This window comes from Podarcis cretensis (genome assembly GCF_951804945.1).
Source record: "Podarcis cretensis genome assembly, chromosome: 10".
In the NCBI taxonomy this organism is placed as follows: Eukaryota; Metazoa; Chordata; class Lepidosauria; order Squamata; family Lacertidae; genus Podarcis; species Podarcis cretensis.
Window position 1 is genome coordinate 66,761,961 of NC_137179.1, and position 15,719 is coordinate 66,777,679.

General features: G+C 42.3%; 1 protein-coding gene and 1 long non-coding RNA gene across 2 annotated transcripts in view; both read right to left on the reverse strand.

Moving 5' to 3' along the window:
- LOC307226021 overlaps nucleotides 1–15,719 on the reverse strand; it is a 242,783-nt gene that overhangs the window by 90,124 nt on the left and 136,940 nt on the right. The window lies entirely within an intron of this gene.
- Nucleotides 1–15,719, reverse strand: part of TBC1D22A (TBC1 domain family member 22A) — a 121,256-nt gene that overhangs the window by 46,893 nt on the left and 58,644 nt on the right. Inside the window, exons 9-10 of the mRNA XM_079994239.1 lie at nucleotides 12,897–13,003; nucleotides 7,851–7,926 (exon numbers count right to left, since the gene is read on the reverse strand). Coding sequence (XP_079850365.1) covers nucleotides 7,851–7,926; nucleotides 12,897–13,003 — 183 coding nt within the window. The remainder of the gene's footprint in view (nucleotides 1–7,850; nucleotides 7,927–12,896; nucleotides 13,004–15,719) is intronic.

Sequence of the window (15,719 nt, forward strand, 5' to 3'; positions counted from 1 at the left end):
CGAGTCTTGAATGTGTACCTGCCAATACTGATAGAACTGCGCTTGTCTCAGAGGACTCAGAAAGGCCATTGTCCAATCAACAACTGCTGCTCAAAGCGAAGAATGAGAAAAGCCTACATTTGCCCTTAGCAAATATAGTAGGAAATGCAAAGCAGTGAGATACGGCGGAGCATTTAACTTGCTTAAGAATGTGTCATAGGCAGGCGCAAATACCGTAGGTTGACAAATTTGCTGCATCACTTTAGATTTAGAAGTTATTTCAAGCTAATTGAAGCATTTACTCAGAGGTAAATGCAGCAGCTACTCATAAATAGTAGATTCCACAGCCGCTACATATTTACTTCGGATTATTGGAAAGCCTTTGAAAATAATGAAAAGCTACAAACTCACTTAAAAAACTCACTTAAAAAAAATATACAAATTTAAGCATACTGAATTTCCTGTGGGCTTGCCTCTATTTCTCCCTAACATGTTGAAAAATGGACCACTAAGTGCAAAGCTTTATTTGCAATTTATTTTATAATATATTCAGAGACAAAACGAAAATGCACAGGCTGAAAAGATTCATTCCTCCTTTTTTATAAGTAATTGTGAACAGATGTTATTTCACCGATAAAGGTAATTTGGCTGGCAATAATTCCAAATTTAAATTTTCCATTTCACTGATAGTAAGCATGCAGATGTAATGAATGACTCGGCAGATGTAATTATTGCCATCTTTCAGACTTAAAAGTATTTTTTCATAAAATACTTATACAGCAGTTTGCGATAATAAAATTATGCTAAATCTTCAAGAAATAATAGTTCTTGTATCAAAAGAAATAAGTGGTGAATTTGTTTAACAGTCTTCTCAGCACTTTTAAAAAAACTTATACTAACCTATTGAAAATGTGCTGATACAGGTCCTCCCATTAAAAAAAAAAAGTTACATATGCATATTTTATACCATGGATTTATGTGTGTTCAAGTTTATTAAATAACATGTTTATGCAAAATGCACTGTGTTTTGGTACCAAGAAGCATAATCATTTCATACTCCATTCTTAAGTAGAATATAAAGAAATAGTGTTTGCTAAAAATGACACCCTGCTTCCAGATGCTAAGAAAGTTTCTTTCATTACATCAGATGCTTCTCTAAATTCCCATCTTTGCCAAGTTCCTAACTGCCTCAGATTTTGTAACTAAGCAATTTTGGTACAGGCTGAAGTCTAGCTGAATACCTGCTGTTTGCCTTCCTATCGCTACACCTAGACTTCATGCAATCCAATTGTCAGGGGATATCTAGAAGAAGAGACAAGCTGCCCATTAAGAAAGCCAGCCTTAACAACTAGCAGGATAATCCGGACAGTGAAGCTACTTGGGGAGAAGAGCCCACGTTGCAAGGGTGGGTCATTTGTATGGTCATTAGATGCATCTGTAACTGGTCATTGCCAGTACTGGCATACACCATACAGTACTGACTTGCATCCAGTACTGTAACACTCATTTGCAGCAGTGGGTGTTGTGCTGGGGTGGTAGGACTTATCTGACCTTAAACTGGTTGTGTTGCTGCTGCCTACTGGGAGCTACAGTGGTGCCTCGCAAGACGAAAAGAATCCGTTCCGCGAGTCTCTTCGTCTAGCGGTTTTTTCATCTTGCAAAGCAAGCCCATTGACGGCTTAGCGGATTAGCGCTATTAGCGGTTTAGCGGCTTTTAGGCTTAGAGGATAAGCGAATAAGTGGCTTAGAAAAAGGGGGGGAGGGAAAAAACCCCGCAGGAACTCACAAGACATTTTCGTCTGGCAAAGCAAGCCCATAGGAAATTCGTTTTGCGAAGCACCTCCAAAACGGAAAACTCTTTCGTCTAGCGAGTTTTCCGTCTTGCGAGGCATTCGTCTTGCGGGGCACCACTGTATAAGGGTAAGGGCAAAGTGGCAGCAAGTTTGGCAAGGTACAAGAGAACCAGAGTTTGGCACTGGCAAGATAACCAGATTGGTTATGCCAGTGTGTTTGCAACATATAGACCTTGCCTTTCTCCCTATACCCCCCAATAAGCACCAGCATCACAGCTGACCAGAGTGCAGGTGAGCACTGCCACCCCAGCCCATCATCAACTACTGAATGTAATAATAATAATAATAATATTTTTTTATTTATACCCCGCCCTCCCCAGCCAAGGCCGGGCTCAGAGCGGCTAAACTACTGAATGTAATTGTAATAATAATAATAATAATAATAATAATAATAATAATAATACCCCTTTCATATGGCTGGGTTTCCCAAGCCGCTCTGGGTGGCTTCCAGCAAAATATAAAAACATAATAAAACATCAAACATTTAAAGCTCGGGTTGTGAACGTGATCCATGTGGGATGCACATTCGCAATCTGCAGCAGCGCATCTGCACATGTGCGGGTTGCGATTTGGCGCTTCTGCGCACGGGTAACCCGTTCCGGTACTTCCGGGTTTCGGTGGGTCCGTAACCCAAAAAAACCACAACCTGAAGCGTCTGTAACCCGAGGTATGACTGTACAGATGTCTTCAGATGTCTTCTAAAAGTTGTGCAGTTCTTCATCTCCTTGGCATCTGATGGGAAGGCATTCCACAAGGAGAGCACCACTGCCAAGAAGATCTTCTGCCTGGTTCCCTCTAACTTCGCTTCTCGCAGTGAGGGAACCCCTTGGAGGTGGACCTCAGTGTGCGGGCAGAACGATGGGAGTGGAGACACTCCTTCAAGCATACTGGGCCAAGGCAGTTTAGGGCTTTTAAGATCAGCATCAACACTCTGAATTGTGCTAGGGAACCCTCCTATTGATAGTCTTTGTCTTCCTCTCCTTACAAAGATCTACAATCATGAGACAGTTCTACTTGTTTACCCCTGACACTCCAGAAAGCCCTTCTTGGTCATCACCACTGAAAATCAAGGTTTCCTAGCTTAACCTTTCTCCAAAAGTCCATTATGACTTAAAATATGGAACTACTAGACAAAAAGAAAAGAAAAAAGTCATTCCAGTTCAACCTCAAATAAGTTTCGTTCGTGCTGAACTTCCCCAAAAGACAAAGTTATTTTCAATCGATACAATTGTTTAATGAGGCAGTAAAATCTACTGGTAAGACACTGAACCGCTGAGTTCCATAAAACATGCAGAAATATCACACAGCATAAGGTTGGGAAAAGGGCTTGCTATTTCATACAAGACGCTGAATTTAGTTCCAGCGCTGTAAAACTGAGCCTCTAAATCATCCAACTTTAAAACACCTTAGAAAAGTAATTAAAATTGTTTTTCCTGTAATGCTTGGCATGCGATTTAAAACAGCTTTACTGAATTACTGTAATCACATTTCTTATAAATATTGTAAAATAACAAATCCTTTGAAATTGAAAGCTTAATCCACAGAGTTGGAAAACAATTCCCTTAGAAGATGAGAAGAACAGGTTATTCTGAAGATCCTACATTTATTATAATACATATGTGGTCCTCACAATATATGAATGAAAAAACAAATGCCCAGAGCGAGGATTTATTCCAGTAAGGTTATGGATAAAATTCTGTCCTCACTTGAAAATCAAGAATGCAGAAACTCTGAGACATCCAACAATGTTAAGTGACCCTTTCAGAACTTCCCAGATCATGGTCCTTAAAAGAGAGGTATTTTAATAGAGAACACCAGAGGGAGAAAGGGGTTAGGAAAGAAAAGGCGCTTAAACTTAAACTTGTATGTGAAACTGTTTATACAATTTTTTATACATTTTATACAATTTGTATACATAAAACTGCATGTATTAACATTAATAGAAATAAAGGGCTCAATCCAAGGAATTCCCTTCTGTTCATCATCTGCAGGGCAAAATGGAAAAGGCAATTTCTCCTTCCCCCTGCACTACCTCTGATGTTGTTCTGGAGGGTCCCAACCCTATAAAGCAGATTCAGCAGGTGAAAGATGCAGGAGGAATGGTGAAAAATCATTTCCCCTTTCAGTCTTCAGGAGGGTTATATAGTCCAGCAGTCCTGAGACCATTGGATCTGATACAAAGTAATATGCGTATTCAAAATCATTTTTTTTTTAAATTTTATTTTTGAGAACAAGGGAGAGTTGGGTGGCTGAATACCTAAAATCTCAGCTACATGAAAATCTTCATCTAGGCTCCATTTTTGCCTAGGGGCACCTCTCACTTCCATTCTTTGGGAAAGCAGCTTCCCAGTATAATCCAGGAACCTATGAAAATGACTGAACAATGAGATCGTTCTTTCTAACATATATGTGCATGTGTGTGAGTCCTGTTCCAGCCATTCCATTCTATTCCGTTTCCCCTCAACCTTCCACCCAGTTGCCAATGTTTCCCCCCTTTTCGGATACTCAATGCCATGGAGTTATTATGGGTCTGCTCAGAGGGTTTTCCCCATTTTTTTTATATACTCTGCAAACGTCTTGAGTGATTCCAAGTCTACTCATACCTCTTCTTTTGTGTATGGATGCTGTACTTTTGCTTATCGAGGCATGGATATACAAGTAGGATACTGCAACCAAATGTTGCACGCTGGAGTGCTTCTGCATAGGGTTCCAGCCAGTTCCCATCCACCCTATGTTTCCTCCTCACTGCCTCCCTCAAAAAAAACAACACCTAGTCAGCTGGCATTTCATGCCCACTGAGCATGTTCAGTCCTCACTGTAAAACAACCTAAGCCCCCAGCCCTGCTTTTCTGACAACAGAGAGAACTGGGGACTAATGGATCAAGCTCTGATTCTACTGCATTTTACTTTGCCTTCTCTTCCCATTAGGCACTGCTTGAGATTTTACCTTTAACTGATTGCAGTATCTGAGAACTGGAAGGGAGGCATCTATAGTCCCCCATCACACCCTGCGTCTGCCACTAGGGCTGGGTTTCTGAGAGACAGCAGCACCAGCCGCTGAGAAAGTCCTGGCCTGTGTGGATCTCACATCTAGCTGTGTCAACAGAGACTCTGCCACAAAATGGCATTTGTCGGACCATCAGATAATGTGTGTTTGTGTGCATGTGACTTGTACACACCCGTGCCATGCTGCAGTGACGGTTGCTTCACTGTCTGTTTTATCATGCTGCAAATACATTGCAAACTGCTTTGAGAATTTCAATCACTAGGTGGGATGTAAAGACTGCTAAATAAATAAACTTATTAAAACCACAGATCAGTGACCTTTCCGTTCTGCCAACGGGCTTTTCTGGCTGCTGGTTATCATCAGCTTAACTTTGTGACAGGTGCAGAAGTTGCAGGGAAGCTAAGTAGCTTGTGGAGGAAAGATCTTATCCTTTGAGAATAAAGCCATATTTTCCGGTTGACTGGCTACATCTAATAACCAAGCCATAAATATTTCCAACCTCACATATTTTAAGCAAACATCAGGGATGATTAACATAAATATTATTTATCACTTCACTTTTTCATTAAAGCACTTTTCCATTTAACATTCCCGCACCCCACTCACACCCTCTTTCCATCTTAGATTGTTCTAGCAGAGCATATTTGTCACCACATATCAACCTCCTGTTCTTCTTAATTCAAGCCTTGCTATCTTCATTAACCAGTTATGTTAAGATGTGCAGTGATTGTTCCTCATGTACAAAAAAAGCTTGCCAATGGTTTGGGCAAGTACATAATGCAAGATTCCTACCAACACGCACATACACACAGAGAAAGCTAAATAAAAATAAAAATAAAAATAAATCTCTGTCTTCCAGAGTTTGTCCTACGGCTGCAAGAGCAGGAAACCAGGAGGCTTCTGAATATTCCACCCATTCCTTTAACTCAGGGCTAGAGCCATATTTAATTTCAAACATGGGTAAACTTCTAACCAGATCTCTGGGTTGGAGTACAAGGGCTAAATGAAGAGGCAGGAAGCATACTGCCTCTCTGTTGCAACTTAGAGATAGTAGCATACCTTGCCACATACCGTATTTTTCGCCCTATAGGACGCACCAGCCCATAGGATGCACCTAGATTTGGGGGGGGGGTAAAGGGGGGGAAATGATTTCCCCCCCCCCCAGGCGCAGGGCTGGGGCCGGGGAAGCCCGAGCTTCCCCAGCCCCCAGAATGGGACCCAGAGCCATGCCGAAGCTGCGTGCAGCTTTGGCATCGCTCTGGGAGCTTGCGGGGCTGGGCGCGGAGACTTGCGGACACCTTCCCGAAGCACGGGGCGTCCTCCAGATGGCACCCCGTGCTTCGGGATGCAGGCTGCCGCCCCAAGCCTCGTGCGCCCGGCGGGACCTCCTGCAGGCCGTGGGAGGCTTGTGGACACCTTCCCGAAGCACGGGGCGTCCTCCAGAGGGCACCCCGTGCTTTGGGATGCAGGCTGCCGCCCCAAGCCTCGCGAGTCCGCGGGAACTCCCCGGGCTCACAAGGCTTGCAAATAGCTTCCTGAAGCCTGGAGAGCGAGAGGCGTCGGTGCGCACCGATGCCTCCCTCTCTCCAGGCTTCTGCGAAAGCCTGCATTCGCCCCATAGGACGCACACACATTTCCCCTTCATTTTTGAAGGGGAAAAAGTGTGTCCTATAGGGTGAAAAATACGGTAATTGGACTATCCAGCTCAGTTTTGTCATCTCTGATTGGAAGAGGCACTCCAAGGAAACAAGACAAGAGTCCTATCTGGAGATGCCACAGAGAGACTGAGTCTGGGACCTTTTGCAAGAAAAGTGCCTGATCTACTGCTGGAAAATGGCGTTTCCCATGCAATACATTTACACCAAGGGTGTCATTTGCGTGAGGAAGGATCGCACCAATGCTTTTCGCAGACAACAGCTGCTAAGTAGCAAGTTATTTACAACTAGGCATATTAAATAGCTTTCTTTGATGGCAACTCGTGCATTTCATCACCATCAGTTATGTGAATGTTCACCTCTAAGCACAGCCAATGTCACTATCAACAATCTAGATTGTTCAAATACAAGCAAGCAAATATATAAATTGTTGCAGTAAATGCTGCTGCAACAAAGCTTACACTGTGCATAATGAAACAATAGAAATCATATTCCTAATAAGTTTAGCCACTGTTGAGTTACTTGCGTAACAGCATTTTTTGACTTACACATACACACACACACACACACACACACACACACACACATAACTGACAGGCAGTGTCACAAATATATGCTTAGTTCTGCTCAGCATTGCTGTGCTCATTAATTTAACGAACTATCAAGAGAATATGCTTAGAATGGGCAAGCACTATCTCTCAAATTTCATTTAATTAAACTCTGCTCCAGCAATATGACAGTCAGCATTTCATGATGGGAATTGTTTTAAGGATGAAGGTAGAAAATGTTTCAAAGTAGTCCTGCGAAAAACATGAAAGCATAATCTAAAATTACCCTCGCACCCGCTGTAATTTATCTCCAATATTAAAGATGTTATTTCCAAAGTTGGTAATTAATTGGATTCCACAGAGAAATTATTCAGACATTCCTGATAGCAAAACGATACACAAAGGCACAAAACATAGTGCCAAAGGACAACTATAAACAACCACTGCAACTCTCCCGAATTACTACAATCATTGAGCTTAATGTAAAATGAATGCTGGCTGGCTTTTGTATGTAGCCATTAGTCTGCAGCAAAAAAGATTGGCATTGGATTTTGATTACATTGCCTTAATAAAAAGTAATGAGAGTGGCGCATGCTCTAGTGGCTTTCCTTTAAGTGATACAGTGCAGTAAGTTTGCAAAAGGCCACTATGCCACAAGTTGATTAAGGGTGACACCTCGCCTGAGAAAGGCCACATTATGGTAGAGACGGATCACTGCGCTGGTATTGCCCAGGCAAGCTAGCAAAGTCTTCTAACTAAACACTTTCAACCAAGCCACGTCCAGTCTCGCTTAGTTTTCAAGACGTACCGTCAATTCGGCTAACCAGTTCTTCCAGCATTTTCACTTTCTTCTGAATACCAGGCTGAGCAAAGGTGTAGTTATCCTAAGGAGACAAGATCATAAAGCAAGCATGTTGACAAAGAGATATGAACACAGTTGCTTCAAAAAAGAAACAGCTGAATCAATGTCTTGCTGGCAGCTGACTTCAACCTTGCAGAGTGACCAGCTGAGAGTGGGTAAAATTACCATTCAAAACACAGTAGGTATCTCAACAGAGGCTCTGTCCGACTTGCTTAAGTAAAACATGTTGTCTAACGTGCGTATCAATAACAAACAGAAACATGTCTATTAGGAATTATCATGCAAAGATGCCCATGGTTCGTTGCTAGATTATTTCTTTTCCTTTCAGTGGCTGTGGGGAGAGACATGATAAACTCCCCACAACATCAGACATTCCCAAGAATGCACACCTTACAAAGGAATAAAGAACCTGTAGCACCCCGAGTATTGTTGGACTACAACTCCCATCACCCCAACCTTTTGTGATCCTGGTTAGGGTTATATGAGGAATCCAACATCTGGAGGGGCACAGGTAACCCACCCCTGTGTATTTTTAAAATCTGGAAACTTCCCGGTTGATAAATTCCATAGCATAACTTTCCACCATGGGTAGCAAACCTGCAGGCCATATTAGGCTGACCACACCAGCCCCCCAGTTCCCTAATGTAATCTACTAGACTGCCCTTTGATTCCCGCTTTTGAAGCTCCCTGGAATTGGAGGGGGCAAATTCAAAAGCTCTCACTGGCTCACGTCTGGGTGGGATTGGGAAACAGATTGCTGCTTCTCCCAGCTCACCAGATCTCTCATCTCCACTGAGGAGCTGAGACAGGCAGCAGACCGCCAAGCTCTCCAGCCCAGTCCCACACCAGGATCCAGGTCACTCGCTAGGTCAGCAGAGGAAAAAGCAATTCACATTCCATAACAGCGCACATCCTCATGTGAGCATGTTGTGTGTGAATGCAAGTGTGTGCAACATATCTGCAACATATGCCAGCTGTAGCTATCTACAAATAGGTTCTTAAATTTTGCTACCCCCAATTTATTGGGGGTAATCAGAAAGGGATCAGACCAGACCAAAAATAAAATAAATTGGATAAATTTATTTCTATCAGTAAACAAAAATGAAGAAAATATACAAACTTGGCAAAAACTGAAATATAATAAAATGTATGAATAAAATATAAGAAAGCAATTCATAAACGGAAAACAGTATTAAATAGGCAAACAGCATGTATATTAATAAGCCATAAAACTTCTACCAGTCCAAACTTGTTAAAAGCTTACTAAATTCCTAGCCTTATAGAAGTTTAACCTACAGATTAAGGAAGGGGAGGGGTTATAGCTACAATTTCCAAGCAGGGATCCATGAAACTAGCTTCTGTGGTCTCAGGAGGAAGTTAAGAAAGCTGAGTCTAGGATCTAGCGTATAGGATCAAGCATGGTACAAATGGAAACTAAACACATGCAAAAAAAAAAAAAAGGAAAACGTTTTAAATCTGAATAGTGAGGTGTGTGCCACGCAAGGGAATAAACAGAAAATGAACTCAAAAGTCAAAACCTATGAAAATTGCATCTACTCAAAATTGTTCATCAGCCAAATAGTCAAGGCCCTAACAGTGAATTCAGAGAAAATGGTGAAAAACAGCTTCCAAAACTGAAGCAAGGGATTTGCTACAAGGGAAAAAAACAAAACAAAACTTTCAAAGAGGGAGCAAAAAAAGCGAACTGGTCTCCAAAGGCTTCAGAATATGCAAAAATCTATTGGAAAAACTTGAGTCTAGGCAAAAATAAAATTAAGAAAAGAAAGAGGAATGAGCTCTAGCACTGAGTACAGTCTCTTTTTGGTCCCTGCTGAAACCCAAACTTGTCAGCATTGCGATTTGTCCTTTTCTCTCAACTCATTTTTTCTCATTCAAATGCAGTTCAGTTGGTTAATGGCAGGAAATGGGACAAACACCTGCAGAAACACTTTCCCACTGTTTCTGGGCTTGATGCAATCCCAAGCCTTATCGAAGCACAGGAAAACTCAAAACAGTCACCCAGCATGGCTACTTGCAGGGACAGAGGGCGTGGGGAATCAACCCTTAAGGTGTGTATTCAGGCCTGAGCCAGTTGACCAAAGTTTTTCTTCCATTCCACTGCACAGTTTCTAGAGTGCTCATCTTCACCATAGAGATATTTACCCCCAAAATTGAGCTCAGTAGCAGCTGCCACACGTACCACTGGTATGATGTGCCTAAAGGAGCCGGTAAATTGGAACACTGTCCTCAGGCCAAAAAGGGCTAGATTTTCCCATTTCCCTAAAATTATTTTCCCAAGAATTTGAAGCTTCATATGACCACGTGGCATACTGTAGAAGCAGTTCTTAAATAAGAAATGTGCAAGAAACTGCCTTTTCTTCAAAGTATCACATATTCTTGACAACACATCTGTTTTCTTGATAACTTGTTATGTATAACAAGCTTAAACATTCTGCACAACACTATTTACAATTGGAGCGGAGCAAAATAGTTTTTGTGCTCTGAAAAGGAATAATGGCCACAAAGAAATTGGAAGCTCTGATCTTAAGTGGTGGAAATAATTGTACCCTGCTCCCAGGTAAGTCTGTAAGATCCAGGTTCTTTTTTCAGTGCTTCAGAACAGAATAATATTTGAGCCACATTAAAGCTTCCACTCTGCTAACCACTTATCAAGCCTAATTCCCCCATCTTAAATCCTCACTGGTTGCTGCAAGACATGTTTTACAAACCAACCTTTTGACAGGAAGGCACATTCTGTGCAAGATGAGGAAACTTCAGAAAGGAATGGCAACAAAAACAAAGGGAGTGTTTTAATGCGGTCAGCAACCACTTGCAGTTAGCAAAGGCACTAAGGTACACCTGTCAATAGCTTAAGAAAACTGGCAGTGAAGCATAAAGCAGCCACAATCTCCCTCTGTATTCACAAATTATTCATTATGAAGCAGGTGATGCTCTGTGCCGAAACTGAAACTTGCCTCTTTAAGGCAGCTTTTTGGAGCACTTCTAAGTTATTGGCCATTCATCTTTGGACCAGTGCATATGCATGAGCTACAATTTTTGTTTAACCCGCAAGAAAGAAGGGCTTTTTTGCTGGCTAGGTTCAATTCTAATCCTTCTAACCTCCTTTGAGGTAGGTTCGCGGGTATGGCAGAAGGGGATAGGATCTGCCCATGTGATGCCCACCTGGTGGAAACGCTAGCTCACATGGCCCTTAAATGTAAAATATATGATGATCTCCACCAACAATTCTTAGACCAGCTATGTATCCCAATATGGAAACCAGAGACAGAGGTCAAATGCTTCTTATTACAGGGGAGAGACCAGGAGCTCACCAAGACAGTAGCTAAGTTCTTTAATTTGATTTTTTGCAGCCGAAGTATGCTACAGGACCCTGCCTTTGCTGGAGACCCACAGAGGTGAAATAGATTGCTCGCCTCTTCTTCCCTTTGGCAAATGACTGTACTGTTGAAATGGCGATGAGATCGCATTGGCCTATTTATTCTGAATGTTTGCAAGTGATGCCAATAAAGGTTTGATGATGATATTCGTGAACATCAGTGAAGGCAATGGAAGAATCCTTTCCACAAAGTAAGCCAACCATGTGTAGTGGACTGCCATACAGACCAGGATTTTTTCTTCTTCTTCCCAGCATGTTCCCTGGACAAAACTGTGTAACTGCCCTACTGAATGTGACCAAAGACTTATCTATAGTCCAACATCCTTTTCCCTCCACTTGCCAATCAAATGACTCTGGGGAAGTCTACAAGCAGGAGATGAGGAAAATAGACCTCTGTGTTATTCCCCAACAGTTGGCATTCAGAGCTGCTTTGCGTCTGATCCTGGACATAGTGCATAGGCATCATGACTAGTGGCCATCAATAGCCTTATCCCAGATCACACTGATTTGCTACTTACAACTGCTCCTGGACTTGGAAAGCTTGACTGCAGTGACCATGCACTGTTGACTTTCAAGGATAGATTACTGCAATATGCTCTACGTGGGGCTCCCCTTGAAGATGTTTCAGAAGCTGCAGTTTGTGCAAAATGCAGTGGCTAAGCTGTTATATGACAACCTACCAAAAGCGTGTAACACCAATCTTGAAATAACTGTATGGTGTGCTTGTGTTGACATATAAAGCACAGGCAACCTGCCCAGGAGGGAATAAAACTCTCCAGGTGAAAATGTTCCCTCCACTCCTAGGCAACAGAAGGAGAAGCTTCAGGGAGTTTATTCCTGCCAGAAAGAAACCTGCCAGACTGCACAGATGAGAAGCAAGTTATGAAGACTGTTTGGCCTCACCTGACCAGAAACACTCACAATAAAATAACAATCATATCAGAATAATCTACTTTTTAAAAAAGAAAAGAAAACTGTCGACCAACATGTGGAAAAACAGTACAGTGGTACCTCGCAAGACGAATGCCTCGAAAGACGAAAAACTTGCAAAACGAAAGAGTTTTTCATTTTTTGAGTTGCTTCGCAAGACGGATTTCCCTATGGGCTTGCTTCGCAAGACGAAAACGTCTTGCAAGTTTGTTTCCTTTGTCTTGCAAGTTTGTTTCCTTTTTCTTAAAACCGTGCATTCACTTCGAGGAGCAACTCATAGCACGCGGTGTGGTAGCCTTTTTTGAGGTTTTTGAAGACTTTGGTGATTTTTGAAGCTTTTCCAAAGTCCTTGCTTCGCAAGACAAAAAAATCGCAAGACGAAAAAACTCGCGGAACAAATTAATTTCGTCTTGCGAGGCACCACTGTATGTTTTCAATCAAGCTCAAGAAAGGTTGTACTAGTGCACACCAGGAAGGAGAACCAATTTCAAAATGTACCTCATAAATACCAATGTCCTGTTTACATTCCACATTTTTTAAATATGGTGGTATCTACTGCCCTATTCTACTCATCAGGTATATTCTTTTTCAACACTCTTAATGCTGTTATTGGCCACAATGCTAATCAGTTATCCCAATGGTTGGAGAAGGGGAAATCAATTTACCTGAATGCCATCAAGCAGTTTACTCATGCACCAGAAACTGTCAGCTTCAATGTTCTGCAGCACTTCGGCGGGCAGACTGGAAACATCAAAATTTTCCACTTCTTCTTCTGTTTGGTAAAAGAGAGAGGGGAAAAAGATACACCAATGAAGGGGACGGAATAAACAAAAGGTTTACACACATATACAAGATATAGCAATCACTAACCTTATCTATGAACATTAAACCATGTGACCTTTACGAAGGACTAAAAGCACTATTCAGCTAAACCTGGTGTTTTCGAACAATCATTCACCCCTATATTAGAAATGCACAGGAACTTTAAAAAAATCAAATCAAATCCACTGTGGAAACTTAAAGGACTATGGCACACCACCATAAAAATCTGAAAATGCATGAAATCTATCCACAACTAATTCCAGCCCATTTCACATCACAACTTCCAAGGCCAACCAAGATCACCCTCTTAAGATTACGTGTGTTGAGTTAGGATTGCAAGGCCACAGAGAGATATAGAAGTGTCCTCAAGAGAAATATCATGCCTCTAGCACTTGGGGACGCATATTTGCTGCAGTATACACAGAGACCCTACACTGAAGGACAAGTTCCCGTTACGTTTTCTGCTCCAAGCCCTAATAGATCAGCAAACAAGTGTGAATAGGTATCAACAATGAATAAGTTTATCAGAATTGTAATTGCTTCAAAATTAATTGCTATAAAGTTACATTCCTCCCACAACTGCAGTCTACTGATATCCAACCCCATCCTCTGGAAAAATAATTACAGTGGTACCTCGCAAGACGAATGCCTCGCAAGACGAAAAACGCGCAAGACAAAAGAGTGTTCTGTTTTTTGAGTCGTTCCGCAAGACGAATTTCCCCATGGGCTTGCTTCGCAAGATGAAATGTCTTGCGAGTTTGTTTCCTTTTTCTTAAAGCCGCTAAGCCGTTAATAGCCGCTAAGCCGCTAAGCCGCTAACAGCCGTGCTTCGCAAGACGAAAAAACCGCAAGACGAAGAGACTCGCGGAACGGATTAATTTCGTCTTGCGAGGCACCACTGTAAATGCTTGTTAAGCGGCAGTTGTTGCTTAGCTTAGATTTGCTTTTACTAGTGATGGCAAAGAAAAGATATCAAAACCAATCTTGATAGCCGTTTTTGACCAATGCTGTACTTGAGACTCTAGACTAAATTTACAATTCAGTCCAGGCTAAGCAAACCCAAGTGTGCCTGACTCTGAGGGGTCTGTGGCCCTAAGATCCATTTTCCTGCCAAACAGCAACATACCTCAATTTCCATATGCAAACCCATGGTAATAATAAAGTAATTTTCCTTATGTCACAGAGTAATGGTGCATTTTAGAACAGCTGCTGCACAGTCAGTGAGGTGAGCCCCAAGTCAGGCCAAAACCAGACCTATAGTTCTGTTTTATGTTCAGAAGGCCTGGCAAGAGCAAGATCTGTATTGGCTAAGGCATGGGTATGCAAACTAAGGCCCGGGGGCCGGATGCGGCCCAATCGCCTTCTCAATCCGGCCCCCAGACGGTCCGGGAATCAGCGTGTTTTTACATGAGTAGAATGTGTGCTTTTATTTAAAATACATCTCTGGGTTATTTGTGGGGCATAGGAATTTGTTCATTTATTTTTTTCCAAAATATAGTCCCCCCCCCACAAGGTTTGAGGGACAGTGGACCGGCCCCCTGCTGAAAAAGTTTGCTGATCCCTGGGCTAGCCAATGCCAAAACCTGAATGCTCTTCAAGAAAGAAGGCGGCAACCAAGATGTTCAAGGGTTGGAAACCATGCCTATAAAGGAACAGTTGAAGGAGCTGGGTATGTTTAGCCTGAGAAAGAGGAGACTGAGAGAATATATGATAGCCATCTTCATATATTTAAAGGATTATCACATAGAAGAGGGAACACACTTTTTTTCTCCTGTTTTGGAGGGTAGGACTCAAACCAATGGCTTTGAGATTCCGACAAAATTTCAGGAAATATTTCTGACGGTGGAACGGTCTCCCTCGGGAGGTTGTAGACTCTCCTTCCTTGGAGGTTTTTAAGCAAAGGTTAGATAGTCATCTGTCATGGATGCTTTAGCTGAGATTCCTGGATTGCAGGGGGTTGGACTAGATGACCCTCGGGGTGCCTTCCAACTCTGCAATTCTATGATTCTATTCTATGACCTGATTCACACCAGACATTTTTGCCTGGCTGGAATGCTCCCAATAATGCATTTTGCTTGTCCGGTTGGCAGACAGAAAGGAGTGTGGGTATGTACAGAAACTAACCTACTATGCAAAGGGAAAATCTACATTAATCGCTCTGCTCACTTTTGCCTCCAGTCCTCACCGCCACTATTGGTACGTAGCCCTGAGAAAGCTGCCCAGTAGGGAATGAACCTCTGAAGTTGAAAAGGGTTCCCCATCCCTGCGGAAAGGGGAAGAGAGAAACAATTCTGAGAGGCTGCGTTTGCAGATACCTCTTAGCCTGATGATCCTGGAAGGATCGTCCTACACTTGTGTAAGACCCTGGTAGAGTCACATGCCTGACGGGCATGTTCTCTCCCTCCTGGTCAATCGTTCGGGAGCTTCAAAAGCATTCTTCAGCCCAAACATCACAGCGACTTGCATCAAAAAGCATCAGCACACTTACGATCCTGCAGAGTATTTGCAGTTTGTGTAACAGAACTCAGTAGCACAGCATTTTGGCTAATCTACTTTATTCACATATAATACACTCGGAGCATTCTGACTTAGCTCCTTCCTCTTTCTCATCAGACAGCAAAGAGAGAAAGAACAAATGACAATAGTCCCACTTCACGGAACACAGT